The sequence below is a fragment of the Heterocephalus glaber genome, unplaced genomic scaffold (genome assembly GCF_053883595.1).
Source record: "Heterocephalus glaber isolate CG9 unplaced genomic scaffold, H.glaber_assembly_v1.0 deba00001497, whole genome shotgun sequence".
Taxonomy (NCBI): Eukaryota; Metazoa; Chordata; class Mammalia; order Rodentia; family Bathyergidae; genus Heterocephalus; species Heterocephalus glaber.
The window spans coordinates 57,680,207-57,702,812 of NW_028258320.1; the positions used below are offsets into that span (position 1 = coordinate 57,680,207).

Below are 22,606 nucleotides of genomic sequence, written 5' to 3' on the forward strand. Positions count from 1 at the left end.
GCTTCATAGGTGACAATCTACATCATGAACTGTCAGTCTCTTCTGAGGAAGGACAAGGATACTTCTCACCATCTAAAGAAAAGTTTGTAACTGTCTTATTTTCCTTTCCTGCTTTATCTTCCAGTCAGCTTTAAGTGTTTTAGCGTCTAGAAAGCTCCATTTTTCCTCTGATTTTACATGCTCTATTTTGTATTCATGGTCTACAAGCCTTTACTTGCAAAACATAGCAAGTTGTCCATGAAAGCATGTAGAATATAAACCACAAATTATAAAATCATTTCCTTTAGTTCTCAACCCAACCCGGAAAAGACTGGTTAGTCTACGACACAAACCTACACTGATAGAGAAGGACACTTGATAATGAATGAAAATCAGTTTCAAACCAGGACAGCTCTGAGGAAGTAAACACGTTGTTTTCACTTATTTTCATCCTCAAAGAGGATGGCATTACGTGCAGGAAGGCCAGTGGAGAATCTGAGTCGTGCTAGTTGAATTTTTAAAAGTTCTGTTGCAAGTCTGAACAGGTGACAAACATGGCAAAAATTTTACTTGCTAGGCAGTCAAAATGAACAATTAAATCTAATTCTAAAAATGTGAAAAATTATATTCAGTGCTGCCTTTTTTCTCATCCAATAAATGTTCCAGAAATGCCCTTCTCACGCAAAATTAAAGCAGTTAATAACAAATGCTTTTTTGGAAGGGAAAAAGGAATTAAGTCAGTCTGACAGACTGATTTTCTATCAGGTCATACCTATGGCTGAAAATCCTAGTGAGGGCTTATTGGTGTACAAACAGTACCCAGCTGGGGTGAACCAAAACCCTAAGATTAGACGAGATATAGACATTTAACCAAATGGTCACATTCCTGTTAGCAGCTCAGAACACCATGACAGCCAGGGCATAACTGCAGGACTGTGCTACAAACAGAAGAAGCATGAAAAAGAAGCTAACATGAGGCCCAAGACAGATCCCAGCCCTCTGTGGCTGACAGGGGAGGTCTGTCCTTCCAATATAGCCTCCGCTCTTTGATGGAGACTTCACATTCACAGCCATCCAGGAAGATGATAAAGCACTTCTGATGAGAACATACAAACACACTTCTACTATTTCTGAACTGTGCTTATCTTAAATGTCATCTTGCCATCTGGCAATAGCATATCCTAGAATGGAGTTATAATGTCAGGCCACTGCCAATCAGTCATTATCTTGAACGCAGCAAACAAGCAACGCTGTCCTTTGGGAAGTTCATTCAGTCCTACATCTTGGCTTCTCGATTTACAAGTTGCTGCACCCAACCTAATGGATGCTGTCTTTAATTACATTTTACAAGCCCTGTGTATTGAGGAATGGCATGTTCACAGAGACAAAGCTGAATAAGCACACCGATATTTAAGAGACCATAGAGGGTGATCTCAGTTTCTAAGCCATGGGTGGTAAAACTATCATGTCCAGTTCTGCCAATAAAACTTAAATACAGACTACAAACGCTTCTGGGAATTGTGGCTAATTTTACTGACGCAAGAGAGTCTCTCTGATTCATGACACCAGAGAGAAGTGGGCATGATTAGCATCATGTATACTGCTAACCTATTCAGTCACAAGCAGATCAAAGGAAAACAGTAAATGACATAGAAACGCTGTTGTAAAGGTATTCATGAAATATCTATAGGAAAATTAGTTTTCACAATATTAGTGAGATTTTTGTTCTTCCAGATATGCACAGCAGGACTACTACAATGCATAGTAATAGAGAATATCACTTCTAAACATGCTTCTGGTGGAAAAAGAAAAGCAGCTATGTTTTTGTGCTGAAAATTTACTCAGGTAAGAGATAAACCTTGTAGACAAGTTAAAGACATTATAATAAAAAGCCTCCAACACTCTCTTAGGGAAAAAGAAGGCATATCTGAGAGAGAGAGGCCTGGGAGCAGGGTGGGCTTGGGGCTTGGCACTGGGGTAGTTGGCCTCGGTTTAAATACCAGCCCTACCACCTCAGCTGTGTATCTTTTGACAAATTATAAACCTTTAAGCCTCAGTTGCCTCACGTGTAACGTGGGCACACAAATTGCTGTCGAGGGTGTCCAGGACACTATCACTATGGCGTCCATGATGCTGAGGTAGGGTTGGCCCCCAGACAGCCTGTCACATGTGGCCCACTTGGAGTCCCAGAACAAGCATGTATCACATCATAAAGAGTGAATGTATCACATGAAAAATGAAATATACTCATCCATTTCAAGTTGGCATTTCAGCAAAAATTTTAAAGAATACCTAATGGTCACTAAACCAGCTATATCCAAACGGTTCATTCCACAGAAGGGTACCATTTGGGGGTCAGAGAATGTGAGAATAAAAATTAGATTTATCAGTACTCATCCTTTGATTCATGTCTAAAATACCTCCTTCCTGGTTACTCTTTTATAGTTCACATTGACATGGGGACTTCCTGTTCTCGTGGAATATGTCAACTGTGAAGGACCAGGGTTTGCTTTTGTTTCTAAGGATCAGAATCTCTACAAATACAAGTGTTTTCACTTAGAACCAATGCACCTACTCAGAGGTACACATGCGTGTACACACACACACACATACACATGCAGGCACACACACATGCATGCTCACACGACTTATCCATGAAGCACCAAGGAGAAAATGCTGCTGGACCACTTGGCTTTGAATTTGTGATTTGATAGTTCCAGGCATATTTTATGTAAAACATATCAAGGGCTGTGGTGACTTGACATTCAAATGGCTTCCCTTTATCAAGATGTCTTTTAGAGCCGTGGCCTCTGTGCCCAATGAATAAGAGGACACAGTTGCTCCAGATTATATCACCTCACACACAAGATTTATCCTTTGAAGTCTTAATTGTACTAACGGCAAGAGGGCACTGAGCAATCCGTGATCTATCTGCATACAGCTCCCCTTTCCCCAAAGCAAAAAAGCCTGGCTTTCTGGGCCCAAGATGCAGGGGCTTTGGTCCAGGAAGCACCATATCAATCTGTTGTCACGACACCTGGAGCTTTCCAAGCGGTCATGCTGGAGGAGGTGCCTAGTGGGCAGAGAGAAGATGATTCCATCGGAAGCCAATTCACATTGCCAGAGAATATGAGGCAGACCATCTCCTTGCCCAAGAAACAGCAGAACATCCCAGAAAAAGCTGGAAAAGATCCCTGGAGCAGAAATCCTGCCCAAAATACTCCCAGGTTTGAGCCATAGACCACATTTACCAATTATGAGGGGTACTGAGGCAGCCCCCATACAGCTCAGGATTAGAGGAGGGAGGGACTGGATGGAGTAGCAGGAAAAGGTACTGATACAACCAGGATGTGAAACCTGCAAACAGGCTTTTATTCATCATAAAACATCATATAAATCAGTAAATCTTCAACAGGATGAAAGTTCATTTTGGTGGGAACCCTAAATGTAGGGGCACCATGAAGTACAACTGCAGGGAGCCAGTCACATGTAGCCTTTGGGAGCAGTGAGCCCCAGGGGTGTGGAACTGACAACCTGAGCACCAGGATATGGGTGCTCCACATGGGAGACCCAGAAATCACATCTGCACATGGGGTTAGGAGGCAGAGGGCGGTGCCCACATCCATGCTTCCCCACGCTATGCTCAGAACTTCCTTGTAGAGCCTCCTGCAGTGGTGCCTTTGGCCCTGATCCCCAATACAATGAGATTTGTGGTTCTAGTATAGTGGGTTATTTGTTATTGTTGCAGATTTGTTTGTTTTCATTGTGTGAAAATGAAGTTCATTAAATATACTTCTGCAGCACTTCAGAGTAATTCTTAATTGCCAATCACAAAAGTAAATCCTAAGAGAAAGAAGGAGCAGATATCAGTGATTTAAGTTCCTCATTTTTTAGATGAGAATTCAAACTCTAAGGAAGAGCCACTTGTGTAATCTAAAGTCCCAGAGCAGGTGGAAAGGTGAGAAGCAGAAACCAAGACCCTGCTCTGCTCTCCAGGCCAGGGCTGAACCTCTAGCAATGCCCAACACTCAACTTCCTCACTTTGTAGTCTTAAGCATTGTCTTCATATGAAAGGGGATTCCAGTCCCAGTAACATCTGACTTAGAGTGGACAATCCTGCCTCATGCTTAGCCCTGACAGAGGCCTGTTAAGAATCATGCAGCTTGTGGAACTCAAGGCATTTCATCCCTGGTGTCACAGAAGATGCCAAGGGAAAGGTCATTGCTGCTATGGATTTGTACATGGGGTAGACAAATGGTATTAAAAAGAGACAAAGCTATTAGGAAAGCACACATTGAACAATACCAAGATAAACACTACAGATCTATTAAAATAGCTAAAACAAGAAAACTGACAGTTCCTTGTGGATCAACTGTACCTTTCTTACACTGATGGTCAGAATATGGAATGGCCATAGTTTGACAATTTCTTATAAAACTTAATGTATAATTACCATACAGACTAACATTTGCAGTCCTAAGCATTTATGCCACAGAAATAAAGACTTGTGTTTACTCAAAAACCTATGCATGGATGTTTGTAGCACCATTATTCATAATAGCTTTATACATCCCTAAAGAGGAAAATGTTTAAGCAAACCATGGCCAATCTGCACCACAGAATACTACTCAGAAATGAAAAGGAACAAACTATGAATATGTGCAACAATCTAAATCAGATTCTAGGAAACTAATTAGTGCTCAGAAAGACAATCCCCAAAATTATATACTACGAAACTACACTAATACAACATTTTGGAGTTGAGATACATTTTAGAAAAAGAGAACAAATTAGTGATTGCCAGGGACCAGTGCTGTCGAAGGGGAAAGGTAAATGTGATTATAAATGGGTAAGAAAGGGGACTTGTATAGTGATAGAATTGCACAGTAGCTTGACTGTAGCAGTAGACTTACGAACGCAGCATGATAGAATTGAACACAAAAACTAGAGTACAGATCAGTGAACCGGTCATGGTCCATTCCCTGGTTGTAATATAGTATTGTAGTTCTGCACTGTGATCAGAGAGGAAAACTGGATAATGTTTACATAAAGTATTTTCATTCTTTCTATTAAGTACTTTGGTAAATCTACAATTATTTCATAAAATGCAATAACGAAAAACAAAAGCAGTAGATAGAAATTTCTCCCAAAAACTTTCATACAGTTGACAAGTCTATGATCATTGTTGGAGCTTAAAGGAACTATAAAACCCACAGAGCTAGAATATTAACCAACAGCCTACACAGGGAGATGATAAGCAAAGCAGAAACTGAATATTTCATAAGTGTGGAGAAAATGCTCATGATTTTAAAAAAATCTGAAATATGCAAAATGCAAACCCTTTTAAAAGCCTCACATAGAGCAGAGAATCACTATGGCTAATAAAAACACGATTAAAGAAGATGGCATGTTGATGGGGAACAGTACCTCTCTGCTTGGGAGTAAGGCTAAGGAAGCTACTGTACTGGTTCAGGCTGCTTCTCCCCCTGAACAGAGCCCATGTGCCTAGTGTCAGAGCTCTACGTTAGCATAAGGAAATGCCCGCAACCTCCACGTCCATGTCCCCAGTAACTATCTGCTCACTGAAGGGGATGAGACTTTGTAAGAATGTCACCTCTGTGGCCAGGCTACATCACTGCTCCCACCAGCGATGAATGAGGTGAGAGCTCATCCCCCACACTTACTTATTCTGCATCATGTTCATTATCACCCAGTCGAAAGGGTAGACATTCTTCCCAATGAGATTCTTAAACATGATGAATGTTTCCATCAGAAAATCCTGAAATAAAAAAAGTATAACATTGGAAAATGTCCACCAAGAAAGAGGTAAAATATAGCGCCCCCAGAAAAGCACAATGATGAGATTATAGAAGACTCAATTATTTTTAGCTGGAAGAAAACATTCTAAAGCCTAATGAAGATGTATTCACAGGAGGTGTGGATTAGTTCTGTCTTTGTGTTTGTCTAGGTACCACTTGTCTAAGATGGCTTTTTCAAGGATATGTTTTGAAATAGTCCCTGGGTATGTCTTTTAGCTGTAAAAAAAGAGAGAAAGGAAGAAGGAAGGGAGGGAGGGAGGGGGAGAGAGGGAGAGAGGGAGGGAGGGAGGGAGAGAGAGAGAGAGAGAGAGAGAACAAAAGAAGGTACATGCCCCAAGGTTACAATATGCATTTGCATATAGGGAAACATGATTGTTTACCCTAATAAGCAGATAGATTGTAGCTTTTTTTTATATTTACTCTAAACCCATTTGTCATTATAAATAGTCCCCATCGTGTTGAATATGAGATAGTACTAGCCATTCCTTTTTCTTATGTAATTAAAAAAACAAAAGGCAGATCCTAGCCATCTGCACATATCCAGCATGATGTAAACCATGTGAACATGTGGCTTCTTTGTCAAACTCTTCAATGCAGCAGCTCCAACCCCGAGGGGCTCAGTGAGGGCCCTGGCTTCTCACAGATGATTTCTCTGTAGTACCCAGGTCAACTGAAAGCGCAATAGGGTTCAGTGGATGCCTGGCTGCCTCACCTTCTTCCTGGCAGATAAGAATGTTCCTGGACTCAGCAAGGGATACCCTTTCCTAGGGGCTCTCTTTGTGGCTGTGGAAAGTAGGCAAACTTCCTGTTCTTGAGGTCTGGGCACTTATTCTGTGCTAACCTGGTCAAGTTAAGTAACTGTATTGAAAAATACATACCTCTGGTAGACCTATGTGTACTCAAGGCCTGGGGTGGAAGAGAAAAGCAATCAAACTGCAATAAAACTGACTTAGAAAAATGAGGCTGTGATCACAGGTTGCCAAATGAGTAGATATTTCTCATTTATTTAATCTATTGAATCATAATTAGGTGCAATGGCTGTGAACACCAAAGTGGTGAATAGAATTTAAGCAGCCAGGAAAACAATTCCCAGGGCAAAGTTTGCACCAGCACCCTTTGAAATGAAGTACAAGTTAAATTTGATGACAATTAGGTGATTTTTAAAGTTAACATATTTTCTCTGCAATCTTAATAGTCAGGCAGGGTTGTGGGAAGTAATTATGTGCTGGGGAGGGGCTTGCTGTGAGGACCACAAATAAAACTCAGGGAGCAAATGATCCCAATTACCATTTTACAATAGAGGTCTCCAGGCCAGGAAAGGAGTTTAGGGATTCGGTGCAGATGTCCAATTTGGCCTCCAAAATCTGCTCGTGAGGCCTGTAACCTTCAGACCTGAGAAGCAGGAGCATCCTGGGTTTCCCCCTTGTATATACCTGGCTTCTTTATCCAGTTTAGTTGTTCAGGGAATAAATCTTTCCCTACTTAGCTTCCCCACTTTCACAAGAGCTTCCCATTTTGAAGACTAGGTTGCACATTTTGCCTGCTGCGTGCTGTGATTTAGCCACTCTTTCTATTTACATAGAATTTCTGGTTTTTCTTGATCATTCCTTGAAGCCTAATAATTGAGATGCAGGGTCTGTTTTCCATTATCCTAGAAGAGAAGCATTTTTTCCCAGCTCCTTTTCTTCTCTAGGAGACTCAGTCCCATACTTCATTAGCATGGCTCAGCTGTTAAATTTTGGGACTTTGCTGATCAAACAAAATGCTGCTAGAGTGGGAGATGAGATTTTTGCAAGGCTTCTTTGTCAGGCTGCATGATTCACTAGCCATGGTGGTCCAAACAACTGTATTTGCCCTGCATGGTTGATGAGGCTTCATAGACTGTTATATTGAGGTCTTCAATACAACAAGAGATATGTGAAAGTTCCATCATTTCACAAAGTCATTTTATTCCTGTTGAATATTTCAGTTTGACTATGCACAGGGCTTCTTATGTAATAAGTGGGCAGCTTTAACAATAACCATCAGTGCATTCCAGAGGCAAATTCTTATTAGAAATCTATCTGCTTCTCTCCATCCCTAACCCCATCAACTCAAACAGGCATGTTCTTGCACCTGGCCTGCCATAGGGGACTCCAAACCTACCTACTTATGTCCATTTTTGTCCTCTTTTTCCCCTCCCTTCACCCAGAGGGATCTTTGCAATTACAAATCTAATAAAGTCACCATGTTCTCCCAATCTTGCACTTAATCCTCATCTACAATGGCTTCCCAATGAATAAGGACATCACTATTCTGCTATGCCAAAGGAATAACATTTATAGACCTAGACCAACAATAGATTTTACACCCATCTGATGAAAGACTTTTGGGGAATAGGATCTCTGTCAACATTTTGTGGGTATCAGTTTAACTCAAAAGATTACTTGAAAATTGAAAAGAAGAGGTGTGTATCTCCACAATGGAGTCATCTGGCAGTTACCACATTTTAACTCAGTGGTCAAACAGCACCCTGGATCAGCATGCTGTTCCCAGCCCCCTAACAGGACAGAAGGAAGCAATCAACAACAGTTCTGAAACACTCTTGCCACAAAGTTGAGCTTGATTTTTGCCCAAACTTCTGATGTGCAGGATATATGAAGTGGGTGGAAAACCAGTTGAAAGACATTACAAGGCAGTACTCAAAGAATCCAGCATGAGGGATAGTCTACCAAGCTCTTGTTTGCTCTCACCAAAAAAGAAAATATAAACGAGCAATGCCATGAAGAGAAGAAGAAAACAAGGTGACAGGTTTATTCTAGAAAAAGAAAAGCATAAAGAGACATAAGCCTAAATCAGCGGAAGAATCTAGACTGAACTTTGATTTAAGGAACCTGCTAATGAAAGAGAGTGAAAGAAGGGAGGAGGAAAGCTGAATCCAGTGCTATGAGAGGACAGTTGTCCCTTCCAAGAAGTAGCAAGACCTCTGAAGAATGTTATCATTCTCAGAAATGTTTGCTGAGCCACTTAGAGAGAAGCATCCCAAGGCCTCTCACCCTTATAGGGGATTTGCTGTGTAGACAGAGATCGCACAGAAGAAGCACTCATGCCAAAGTGCTTGCAACTCACCAACTCAGCTGACAGGAGTAACTGTTTGCCTGGTATCTTTCGTGTATGTTTGAATTTTTTCATGATAAACAGGGCAAGAAATACGAGTAATACCTGAGAAATCTGAATAAGGTCAGTGGATTCTATTAATGTCAAAATTCTAGTTTTGACATTGTGTTAGTTTGTAAGATTTCACTGTTGGGAGAAACTGGGTGAAGGGTACACACAACTCTGTTATTTCCTACAGGTGCATGTAAAACTCTAGAATGATCTCAAAACAAGAAGTTCTCTCAAAAAAAAAAAGTTAGTTGGATATAGTAGCACATTCCTATAATCCCAGAACTCTGCAAGGCTGAGGCCAAAAGACCACAAGTTCAAGTCCAGCCTGGACAACTGAGACCCTGTCTCAAAAAAGCCTGGGGATGTAGTTCACTGAAAAGGCTCTGGGTTCAATCCCCATTATCACAAAAATAAAATAAACAAATGTGTTAAAATACTTGTTTAACAATTAGGGACGAAGAAAAGCAAATGGTTGAAAACATACAAGGAGACAAAGAACCAAAAACAAACAAACAAAAAACTCCCCAGCATGGCCTAGGAGGAGATTCTGAATGGCCTGGTACCTTAAACACTCTCTATGTGCTACCCCCAGGACCCTCCTCCCTCCAGTCCAGCTCTTTTCCTTCAACATCTGGCCCTCTACCTACAGGAACCCTAACTACTGAGTCACCTCAGCCTGCCTACTGGGAGGGCCATTCTTTCAGAGCAGAGATGATTTTTGTGCACTGGAAGAATTTTGATCAGCTGAGACAGTTTCCACTGGCCCATCAAGCTGTAAGAGGTGGGCCTGTCTCTGCTAGTTCTCCTCTGTGCTGACACAGTCTGCCATCAATAAATAGCCACTGAGTGATTCACGGTCCAGTGCAGGGTGCTGCATTAACAAGGAAATGGTCATGAGCAATAAAGAGGCTCATAAGTGGAGGATGGTTCCTCTTCCCAGCCATGATGATGCACCTGTGATAGGGACTAGCACTAGCACAGCACCCTTTGGTGCCTAGTTCACATGGAACCTGAGGCCTTTTAATACCCTGCATGCCTCAATAGCAGAATGTTTCTTGGGCAAGAACACGGCCTGTGATGACATTCTCACCCTCACATTCCCCAAGAGCATCTTCCCTTGCCACTTGCTGCATGCAATACGCCAACCTGGACTACCTCAGTTGAGGCTGCTGATGAACTGGGACAGGCTGGGCAAGCTGCTATGAAAGGGAAAGACAACATCCAGCTACTGAGACCAAGACAGCTGTCAGAAAGAGGTTCCCAGAAGAAGCAGGACTGTCACTGCAGGAAGGTGGGAAAGGATTCTAGAAAGAGAATTTGGAATGTGCTGAGGCTCAAAGACCTTTATTCTACTTCAAGGAGTACCCTGGAAAAAGCAGGATCAGTGGACTCTGCAGAACCTGCAGGCCAGCTCCTGAGGCTGAATTGGAGGTGAAGATGCCTCAGGCACACAGGGTCTGTCAACCTTCCACTGTCCTTTGCCTTGCATCTGATCAATCACCCCTCAGGATTCCAGAACATAGCACCAAATACCTTGACGATTTCCTGAGTGATAGGAACGTTATATTCATAATGAGTCCCTGTGATCATACCTACCTTTATGCTAATGATGTGGCAAAGGAGGGGTAGTCCCCATAAAGACTAAGAGATTGGAGGACTGGCACTTTCAGCTCCACCCCTGAACACTAGGGAAGTGGCTGGAGCTTATGCTAGAACTCTCAGACAAGAACTTGGAAGCTTCTGGGCTGTTGAACAGGTGGATGTGCTGGGAGGATGTGCTGGCCTGGAGAGCACTTGGAAGCCCCAGCACCCCAACTTGTCCTTCCTATACACATCTTCTGTTTGGCTGTTCTAGAGTTGTATTCTCTATAGTAAACTGGTACACTTAAGCAAAGTGATTCCCTAAATTCTCTAAGCCATTAAAGCAAATTTAATACCCTAAGAAGGGTCATAGGAATTCCCAATTTATAGTTGTTTGGTCTGAAGTACGGGCGCCTTAACCTGTAACCTGTGGGATCTGACCCTAACTCCAGGCACATAGTGTCAGAATTGAACAGAATTGTAAGTCACATAGTTAAGTGTCAGAGAATTGGTTAATTGTGAGAAACCCATGTGTGTGGTCATGGAAGAGTTCTAAGAGAACATGTAGACAAAGTATGTTTTTCCAGAACAATTCAGTTTGGATTTGTAACAAGTCTGCAGTCTCCCCTGGAAATTGCACAGTCCCCCTCATCACTTCCACCTGAGGCTGGAGGCTCTGGGGAAGTGTTCTGCTCCCCGTCCTGATCTGAGCCCTGGACACAAGATAGTAGTAGCATGGAGCAGGTCTTACCTCCACGGCAGAAGAGTCAGAAAATTGTTGGTGGCTCAAATAGGAGAGAAAGGACTGCTTCTACTGGCAGGGAGATTTGAGTGGACAATGTCATTGCTTCTCTTTTCTGGATCAGTCTTTCTACCTGGGCTCTCCTTATCTTGGAGTCAAAGGGCCACTAAAAAAGCAATAGCTCTGTGGCATGTCAGTTTGGTGTTGATAATGATGGTGATTTTTTTTTCATGGAAGTAACTCACTAACACCAAAAGGTGATAAATTTGAAAACCTAAAGTTCAGTGCTTGTTAGAAGAAACCAAATGTCCAGGAAATGGTGTAGGTTATTTTCATTTTGGAATACTGATTAACTCCCAATTATTTCACATGAAATGATCCTTATTTTTATGATAGCTGTCAGAATAGAAAAGTAGTCAAATACTCTACCTAAAGTTAATGAATAGGAACATATTTTACAAAGGTTCTGACAGATTAACAACAAAAAAAGTTTACCATCCTTGCAGTACGAATTTGAGATATCCAAATCACAAATACCATTTTATAATGGAAATCAAATTGTCTGCAAATAATTGATTTCCCAAACTGCTGTGTATAAGGGAAAAGAATCTCTTGGGAAATTAGGAACACAACATGGTATAAATACATCTGATTCTCTGCTCTGAGAAAGGAGAGAGGGCACACACTTGGAATTCAGTGAATTATAGTAATTTTTAAACATCATGTTATATAGTCACTTTTCACAAAACACTGAAGCTTCCCTATGATCAGCACTACTTAATAGTTTAGATTAGATGTTTTTAACAGTTTGCCTGTGGAGGCTTTGACGATGTGACTGTTCTGATAAAGCACAAAGTATTAATTGGAGTCCTTACTTCTCAGGATGGGTAATTTTTCTCATTCAGAAAACTTTTATTATTCAGCCCAGAAAGTTATCTATGAAATTGTTCACATATTCTTTTCTCTGACCAAAGCAGAGCATAGGAAAATATTTAAGCTTCTATTACATACTTAAGTATGCCTCTACTGTTAACTGCTCATTAATATTCAGAGAAAACCGCAACACACACAAACTTGTACACTCTTCTGTTTAAAGGAAATTGGTATGATTTTGAGGTGCAGGTTCATTTATGTTCTTCTTTGAAATCAATCAATCTACCTACCCACCTACCTACCCTACCTATCTTTCGACAAGTACAACAAACCTTATTCTGGAATCGTAAATATGGTATATTCCATGGGAATCTGTGATTATTCTGTGGATACTGATGAGTCCTTAGAAATGGAATCCAAGAGTTCAAGTCAACTTGTGATCAGGAACCATGCCAACAAGTTTGGCTTAGCCTTACTGAGGATATCTGCCATATGGCAATGTAATTTCGGGTTATCAGGGAAGTAGCTCCTAAGTGATAAATTTCCCTCTATTGGGCCAGGGATTTAGCTCAGTGGTTCCGGCATCTGCCTCACAAGCGCAAGGTCCTGAGTTCGATCCCCTCCCAGGTACCAAAAAAAAAAAAAAAAAATTCCCTCTATGGTCCTTTTCCTAATTAAGTTGTATCATGGTTTTACTGAGGCTGACCAGAAAATTATTTGGAGAAATTCAGATGACCATCGATGATTGGAGCTAATTAACAATGGAGTGCAGCTTAAAGCCACAAAGACTCTCAGGCTTCTGCTGTGGAAAGTCAACCAATAAATCACAGGAGTTCATGCCCAATTGTCCACAGATAACATCTCTAAACTGGTAATGACCTCAAGGCACAGGACATGACACTGTGACCAGAAAAGACAACAGATTTCTCTGGACTCCCAGTCTGAATAATTCTTCAGAGCAGTGATAGATCTGTATCTGCAAGTCAGGAAGCTTTTCTTATTAAAAAACAGGGCTTTGCTTAGACTGAGTGGCTTCTGAAATCAACCAGAGGCAAGTTTGCGTGATTATCAAGTTGGTTCCAAACTCTAGTGCATGAAATGCATAAAAGGAGACTCACCACGACATCAGTCCTCATTTTTCCAAAAGTCTTGATCAAGTGGGCATAATGATAATCTTCCATTTGTCGTAAAATAGCTGTCATGCAAGCCACAAAGTTCCCCTGCAAATGGACCAAAGATAGAGTTAGATGGGGAGAGAGGAATCCTTGAGGAGAAAAGCTGATGTAAACTGAAGGTCTGGCACGTGCACTGCCAGGAAGAGGTGACGGGGCCTGGGCTGAGAGCCCCAAGTCCTGCCATGCTTTGGTCAAGGCTGAGCAGCATAAGACATTGCTCACTTTCAACCTCGGGTTTTTTTTTTGGGGGGGGATCTATATTTATTTCCTTTTAGATGCATTAAATGATTATGGATACAAGGCTGTCTAGACTACAACAGTAAGCTGTAATTTTTAATTAAGTACACAAAAACTAAAGACAGGATTGAAATCCCAGCCACTCATGTTTTGTGCTCACTTGGAAAGTTGCTTCCCTTATTATCAGGCAAACTGTGTGTATAGCCCCTCCTCTTCGGCCATGGCAAGAGAGGCCTTTTATTTCTCAAAATCTGCCTGTGTCCCCCATGACCAATTTAGAGGGAATCACCACCAACTCCACAATGAGTTATGGTCCAATTCTCTTCCTGAAGAAGAATGGGGGTGGGGGGGAGAGGCAGGCTCATCAGAATGTCAAGTGAGAGAGATGGGAATTTCTTATACCAGACAGAGCTGACTGGAAAGGAAAAGGGGGGGGGGGCAAAAAAACAAACAAAATCATGATGTGGAGAAAGTGCAGAGCCGAAGCAGGTAAGCACACAGTTGTGGCCAGTATGTGTGTGGCTGTGGGTGTGCCCTGAAGGGTATATGCTTCAGTGGCTGTCTTCTCGCCATTTACTGCAATTTCTCACTTCCAAGGCTGATATTATAGAGCCCTTCTTATTATTAAATATATGCCCCTAAGTTAATGATATCTTAAGAAACATAGGACATATATTTTCTCCCATTAAGCCAGTACAAGTCTGGCAGAATTATCGGATTAGACATAGTGTGAGACACATCACTATTTTTCCCCCCAGTAAATGAGCTCCCAAATTGCATTCTTTTACTAACTCTACTTTTTGCAGCAATATATGTGAATGCCTGAATGTCTTTTGTATTAATTTGGAATATACACTCTAGAGTGAAATGTTAAAGTCCAATATTTTCTTCAATCCATTTTATATCTACAGTATACATATTATGCTTCCAAATGAGTCCTCAAAGGATGTATTATACAAATTGAACAAATACAATAATGATGATATGGCATTTTCCATTTGCCCAGAAATGTAAATTATTTGTGAATGATGATAATTGCTGAGATTTAGATTCTAAGTTGGTGATGTTCAGGAAAAGAGCTAAATAATGCTTGTTTTACACTGGAGGAGTGATTAGTAAAATGGTAAAATGTCTATTTATATATGTAAACTTTTTGAAATACATAAATATTTGGCATCCCATCAGACTCAGGAGCAACTGCCTTTGTATCTCATCTTCTCCTTATGAGATGCCATTCTTGGACAATCACCTGCATAACATTACATATTGATCATGCACTACATTGAGGCTGTGAGAACCAAAACCTCTTTCAACCACGGGAAATTTTCTTCTCCCGTACAATAGAGGTTTCACCTTTTGAGTAATTGGGAAAGCTGCATGTGAAACCAGCACTTCAAGGATATAAGGCAAGTACTTAGTGGCTGACATAATTTCCTTCCCTCCTATCCAGATGTGTCTTTTCATTCTTTCTCTGAGAAGTTTGAGAAGATTGCTGATGACTAGCATAAGATGGAACTTCCCTTTTTTCCCACTCTTGTAGTCATCAGAGAAAGTTGGAAGGGGATGTACGAGAAAGGCACATATAACAAACACTACACCCCTTGATGCAGCGGATCTCCTCCCTGTGAGATGAGGAACATTTCCAAATCAAGAAGCAGCCTATAGCAGCCCACATGCAACTAGCAGGTACTCAAGTTACTGTAATTTCTTCAGGTCAAAGCAGTTCAACAATGAAGACTTATATATTAGTATCATTGAAATCATCAACTTAGCTACTTATAATCCAGAAGCAATATAGTACTGTGCTTAACTTGAAACATCAAATTGAAAATAGAAAACAAAGACTCCTGAGGAATCTTGAGGAGGCTGAGGGCAGGAGCACTGAGTAACACAGACGAGAAAAGCTCATATATCCAGGGTCAGGCCAGGTACATGAACAGGTAACATGGACATAGTCAATTTAGGGAGCAGACTGCCATGAACTGCTGAAAAATTCATGCAAGGCAACGAGTGGGGGAACTGATATGATACTGAAAATGAAAATAAAAATGAAAAAAATACAGGAATATCCACAAAGTAAGTGCAGGGAATAAGCAAATGGCCAGTTGAGAAGTCTTCTTGCTATACAAGAATGTCACTGAGAAAGCAGTCAAATGGCCCCTATTTAACAACAGTGGGGACTAATTAGAGCAGGCCTAGCAAGGGCAAAGGACAGGCCATCACTATGAGTTAAGAGGACTGCTACCAGGCAAAGCACATGCCCTCTTTACTTAACCTAAGGAAATGGGCCAAAAGCAATTTGTACAGTTCTTTCTTTTCTTAGAAGAAGCCAGTCTTGCTATTTCAGCTCTTTTCTAAGCCGGACCTCGGGACTCTACTAAAAAGGGGTAATGGGCCTGCTGAAATTTGTAGAAATCCTCCCCATCCTCTCCTTGTCCTTTGAGATCGGAGCATCATCCTTGGGAAACTGGAGTTTTTATAGGGGAAGTACTATACCATGAAGACAGCAGAACCCTGTACTGTGTGGTAGTGGGTTTATAAGGGTGGATACACCAAGTATTTATAGAAGTTGTATTTTAAACCAGTCATACACTAGGAACAAAAATGAGGGAGAACTGTGAAAAAATTTTAATTCTGCAGGCTCAGAAGAAAATTACTATACTCTATGTTTTAATTGATTTATTTTAAATGCATTTGGGAATCACATGAAGCTTTTATTTTTAAACAATGGGTAGGCTGGCAGGTAGGCTGGTGGCAAGCCATTTTGCAAAGTCATCTTAGAACTTGAGCCTGTGGATTGGGCTTCAACCTCAACCTCTGAATAAAAATAATTAACTAAATAAAAATAAGAAACATTCCTGCGACTTCAAAGCAATGCAAATTGGGGGCAGAAGAGACAGGATGCTTTTGCAGAAAATTTCAAAACCAGGATATTGAATACCTATAAACAACAACAAAAACAAAAAATGTGAACCTTATTAGTAGTCAAAGAGGAAAATGATATATCATTATTTGCCTGCCAAAATAGCAAATAACTATTTAAGTGATGATAATGTTAGAAAGGGTACAGGGAATGAAGACTCTTAGATGCTGTTGGTACAAGCATAAATTGCTATAACCTTTTTAGAAGCGATTTGGTAATAGGATGGAAAAGTCTTGGGGAAAAAAACAACTCATCTCCTTGGTAATTGTACTTCTAACAACCCACCTAAAAAGTAATTCAAAATAGGAAATTTTATGTCTCAAAATGTCTACTGCATCACTGAAAATATGTAAGTGTCCAAAGCAAGAAATATGCAAGTAATATGATATTTTGAATGATTGCAAGATAAAATACAGGAATGTCCACTTCAATTTTTCACCTCAGGTAAATAAGAAAAAATAAATATGTCCAAAATATTGCATTGAAAATATTGCATGGGATATACATATAATACTAAAATACTGGTGGTTTGCTTGTAGTTCAAAGTGAACTGAGTATCCTATAATTTTACTGGTTAAACCAAGCAATCATAGTGCTATGATGAAATATTGTACAAATACTAAACATTAACCAAAAAATACGACACATTATAATAACATGAAAAAACACTTGAAGAAAAAAATGGAGATAATTATGCATAAGCATTTCAGTAATATAAAGCATAAATAGCACAGGAACAAATAAACAAACACAAAATGACTAGGGGGTAAAAAACAGTCCAGATTGTAATCAGAAGTGAAAGAATGTGGCTAGATTACTTTTATAAGCAGAAAACATATAAATGCTTTAAAAACCAGTCCTGCAAAACAAAAGGCCTCGTCTCTGAGGAGGGACCAACTCTCTCTGCCCCTCAGCCATTCATTTCCTATTCTCTCATCCTTAAAAATCTTTCAGGGCCCATCATCAGTGCAGACTTGTATCCTGCCTTATATTTCTCCTTGATACCTCATCTGAACCTCCATTCCACAAGCCCCTCTCAAACCTCTCTCAGTACCCCAGCTTTTAAGTCTGACTGAGTCCCAGTATACCAGAAAGGTGGAAAGTTGGAAGGGAACAAAGGCAGAATGGAGAACAGATCAAAAGAACAGACAAAACTGATCACAGGTAAAACAGAAGATAGAACTGAAGATAGGTAGATGAGAGGCAGAACTGGGAACAGGTGAAATGGGGCCCTGGTGGCGGAGCAAGGGACAGGTTGTGTCAGGTGAGTTTGATGTAAGATATTGCTGCAGGACATAAAAAGAACAGGTTGAAAAAAAAGACAAAAAAAGACAGACTGGAGAATAGAAACAAGATGAGACACAGCCTTTGAACAGTGTCATTGTCAGCTGTGGATAGCTGTCTAAGGATGAATGCATGGATTGAAGGGGAAAATCCAAGTTTTAATTCCTAGTCCTGAAGAATCTTGAAGGTGTAAGTAAAATGGACTGAATCACAAAACTGGAAATTAAGGTATGAAAATGCTTGGTAATTCCATCCATGTTGATGCTCTTGATCCCAGAGTTTCTGCATCCCATGCAGCATGTGTCTGCACCGTGGGACACATGGCAAAGGTGGAAATGTTAATACTCTCTTAGGCTCACGAAATGCAACAGGATCTTTGGGCAGACCTGCAAACCACAAAAGCTACTCAGCAACAAACAGCCAGGAGCAATGAGTGGGGAGGGCAGGCACGGACATGGAATAAAAGGACACTGGTAACTAGCTGATTTACAGCTGGGTCTTGGTAAAATTTTAACCATGTTATCTTTCACCAAGACAAGTACCTTGAAGGGAACTCTCACTTAGATGTTTAAATTTCAAATATACTAATGAAAATAAATCTACTCCATAACCATCACTTAAAATTAAAGAAAAACTGTGATGAGGGTGGGAAGTTGTGTAACTTAGTGAATTCTGAATGACTTGTTTTTTGGGAAACATTCAGTCCAAAGAATCAATACTGTAAACCAGCTTAATGAGAATAAAATATAAAAAAGGTAATGTAAATGACAGTTGATCTTCCATCTAAAAGTAAAGTAACTTGAAATAAATCGATATAGATAAGTTCTTGGTACTGATAAGTTCAAAGGCTTGTGGAACACAAAGGCTTTCTGTTTTCTAAATGAAAATCTAGTGGTAAATGTGTATATACTTTCTTTTCTATGAGGAGATTTAGAAGGCAAAAACAAGAAATCCAAAAAACACAAAGTCTCAAAATGTCATAAATTAGCCCCCAAAATTCCTCCAAAGTCTGCCAAAATATAGTAAGTGGAACTCTCATATAACAACGAATAAGAATTTCAAACAATGAATTTATCATTGATTCCTCACATCAAATTGACAATAAAGAACTTTTAAAAACACACATGAATTCGGAAAGACTGGAAGACTGAGAGGAAATGCAAGTAAAGACAAGAGAATTCTAGAAACTGAAATACTTCAGAAGTGTCAGACTTGTACACTGAATATTGTCACTATTATTGCTAAAAGAAATCAAAGAAGTCTTAAATGGGGAAATATCCTATGTTCATGGAGTAGAAAACTTAATACTGCTAAGACTACAACACTCTAGATTGATCTACAGATTAGACAAAATCACTATCAAAATTGCAGCTGATTTCTTAGCATAACCTCACAAACGAGCCAGTCACAAAAGACCACATGCTATATGAATTTCTAAGTAATGTCCATAATAGGTAAAGACAGAAAGCAAGTTAATGATTGCCTGGAACTGGAGATTTGGGGAGAATTAAAGAGTGACTGATAGCAGGAATAGGTTTTCCTTAAGGGTGATGAAAACATTCTAAAATTGACTGTGTTAAAATAACTGTGAATGTACTAAAAACAATTAAATGGTATATTTCAATCTATATCACAAAAACTTTTAAAAGATTTTTTAAATAAAATTGGTTAACTAAATGCTATAATTTAATTTCACTAAAAATGCATGCATATTCAAAATGAAAGGGCCACTGACTGCTCGGTCTACCAAGATGCACTGTTGTGAGAATTTAGAGGACCAGGAATAAAGCAATGATTCTAAAACACTATGGAGGTAGGAAGATTTGCCACTGTGAATTGGGAATTGAGAATTGAAAATGGAGAATGGAGAAGAATGCACAGGGAATGGCTGTCAAGACAAACTGAACTATTTGCCTTTCTAAACCATATGATGTTACTCAGATTTAAAGTAGTAACAGTGTACTTGGAAAAATGCTTCCAAATTCTATAATCTCAATAAGATTGTTGTTCCCTTATTTTATATTTGTTGAAATAAAAATACAGTATTTTCTTTTTGCTTTAATTTCCTCACTTAGCTGTTTTTTAAATCACATGGAATTTCTTCAAAGATACCTCAAAACCCTGCTAGAGTTTAGTGGAAGAAGGAATGTCTATAGTTATCAAAAATACCAAAAGAACAAAGTTGTGAAATGAAGACAGAGAAGACAGTGTGCCCCGCTACACACATTAAAATTCTCAAGAGGCATTACTGTACCTTACCAAGGAACTTTGTATTTTTAATTAAATATTTGATTAAGCATACGATATAATAAAAAGGCTGAATTGGGTGCTATCAACAAGACTGAAGTTCATAAAAAAAAACAACAAGAAAGAAGAAATAACAGTTTTCTCACATGATTTGAACTTTCCCAGATACATAGACCACAGTAAAAGGGATTGTGATTTCAGTCCTGTAATGTCTTTATTCAAGACCTCATGGTTAATTTTTAGTCATTTACTTTCTAAAATATTGTGATTTCCTTATTTTATAAAGAACTATAGTGTAAGGAATGTTGTTAAAAGAAACTACACAAAACTGAAAATAGTACAGTTAATAAACTACAATAATGTCATCAACTGTTTTCAACTAGTAGCAACAAAATTTAGCATGTGTTAAATCTAAATTGAGTGGTTAAATTCATAGAGAACTAATGCCTAATATCATTCCAGATACTGTAAGGAATGAAATCTAATTTAAAAAACAAAGTCAATTTCAATTTTACAATGGGAGTAATTGTAGGAAGACATTTATTGGACATATACCAAAAGGGAATATTTGGATATTAAGATAACCATAACAATTATTTGCTACTTATTTAATGTTATAATTTAAACATTTATTCACATTTATTATACAGGATAAAAATATAAAAATTTTACTTTATGGTACAATGAGGAATATATATATGTTATACATAACTTCGTAATGTAATTCTTTTGCTGGTAACATAAGATAGTAAAGCAAAACAATTTATAGTTTATTTTTATAAACTCAATAAATCAGGTTATATTAGCGCCTCAGAGAGTTTAAGATTTCCAAGTCTTATCATATGACATTATCGGTGAACACAATGTAATAGAAACAAGAGTCATTTTATCTTAATGAACCCCTGCTACTGAAGACAGGATCAATAAGACTACACACTGTTATAATGGACTTTCATATATAAAAGGACACTACTGCCATCAAACTTACATTTAAGGTAAAATTCTTAGGGAAAATGGAATGCATATGTCATAAAAGGATATTGTCTTTAAATTGAATATCACATTGCCTGGATGATGTAGTAAGGAGGGATAATGTCACATACCAAGTGTTAAAATGAATCAATGAATCATAGGGAGGGTATATATTTTGAAATACAAGATTATTATATAAATGACCACAGATAATCTGCTATAAGAAATTTCTTACAAGTTTTTTTTATTTACACATAATATACACACGTAGGATAGGGTTATATGCTCAAATAGTACACATCATAATAGATCACCAACAGCTTTTTTGCTTAAAACTATGTAAAATGCCAAAGTGAACATGGCAAAAAATGCATTGACCTTTGCTTTCAAAATCACCTACTTGGTGGAGCATGACTCAGTTTGCAGGGACCCAAGAACCACTCTGCAGAAACAATGTGCCTGTCTAGCAGGTGTGTAAAGAAAGCATTAACAGCAAACACAGGTCCCATAAGCGCCCCATGCCCATCTCCTGTTTGCCCTCACCACAGCACTCACAAAACTGAAGGTTCCTCAGATTCCTAAGGTGCAAGCTATCACAAAATATGGAAAGGACAAGGCCAAAGGGTGAGATTTAAACAGGGCAGAGCAGGATCAAGTGCAATGCTCAAAAATCAGTCAAGGGTGTGTGCTGTTGAAAGCACTGAGTTCCTGGGGATCAGCCGGCAGATGAATGAAAAAAGAGCCACACTTGGATAACCACAACGGAATCCTGGTCCAGGACTGTCTTCAAGACTGGCAGGGCCATGAAAGGGGAAAAGAGGAGACTTAAGGCTCAGGTGGCCAAATGCAGGCCAACTGGGACAACCTGAGTGTCAAAATGAATAATGAGAGCAAAGAAATGTAACACACTGGGTGAGGGAAACCATGTAAATAAACCCTGAGTCTATACAGATACACGTGCAAGGATGGATGGAGTTGAGAGGTAAAACTGAAAAGCTTCCCTACAGAATCTGCAAGCTAAGCAACACAGAGGATGGAGATAATTAGAAATCTAAGTTTCTACACCTAGAGGAATGTGGATCCAGGCAATGATCAACAAAGGACAATGAAACCATTAAGTTAAAGGTCTGTGGGGACCAAGACATTTAGTCCAGCTGAAAGTATCATCCCAGGATTCTTCCTAATTACAGCTTTGGCCTCCTGGTGAGATGGAATGCCAAGTACACATTATCACTTTGGTAGTATTTTTAGACAAAAATATTCAATCACGAGGAAAGGAACAGACACATTGGGAAAAAAATCAATGGTCTGGATCCTTCAAAACAAAGCAATGGGAAATTTTCATAAAAGTAAATACTACATCATATTAGAGAACAACTATTGCTTTTCAGAAGTATCAGTATTATTGTGATAATATGGCAGAATTACTCTTGAGAGATAACTAAAACCATCAGGGATGATGTTCCACGGTGTCTATAATCAATTTTTGGTCCAGATGTTTTCTTTTTAACATGGTACAATATGAACAGGCAGTGAGTCTATGCAGGTTTTACTGAAATACTTTTCAACATTTCTCTCCATGAAAAATTTTTAAATAAAAACTTGAGCAAAAACAATGCCTTCCCCC

General features: G+C 39.3%; 1 protein-coding gene across 2 annotated transcripts in view; it reads right to left on the reverse strand.

The window, feature by feature from the left end:
- The window catches only part of Dock1 (dedicator of cytokinesis 1), a 530,482-nt gene that overhangs the window by 189,072 nt on the left and 318,804 nt on the right, over window positions 1-22,606 (reverse strand). For both annotated transcript variants that reach the window (XM_004838739.4, XM_004838738.4), the window contains exons 28-29: window positions 13,260-13,361; window positions 5,664-5,758 (exon numbers count right to left, since the gene is read on the reverse strand). In XM_004838739.4, coding sequence (XP_004838796.2) covers window positions 5,664-5,758; window positions 13,260-13,361 — 197 coding nt within the window. The remainder of the gene's footprint in view (window positions 1-5,663; window positions 5,759-13,259; window positions 13,362-22,606) is intronic.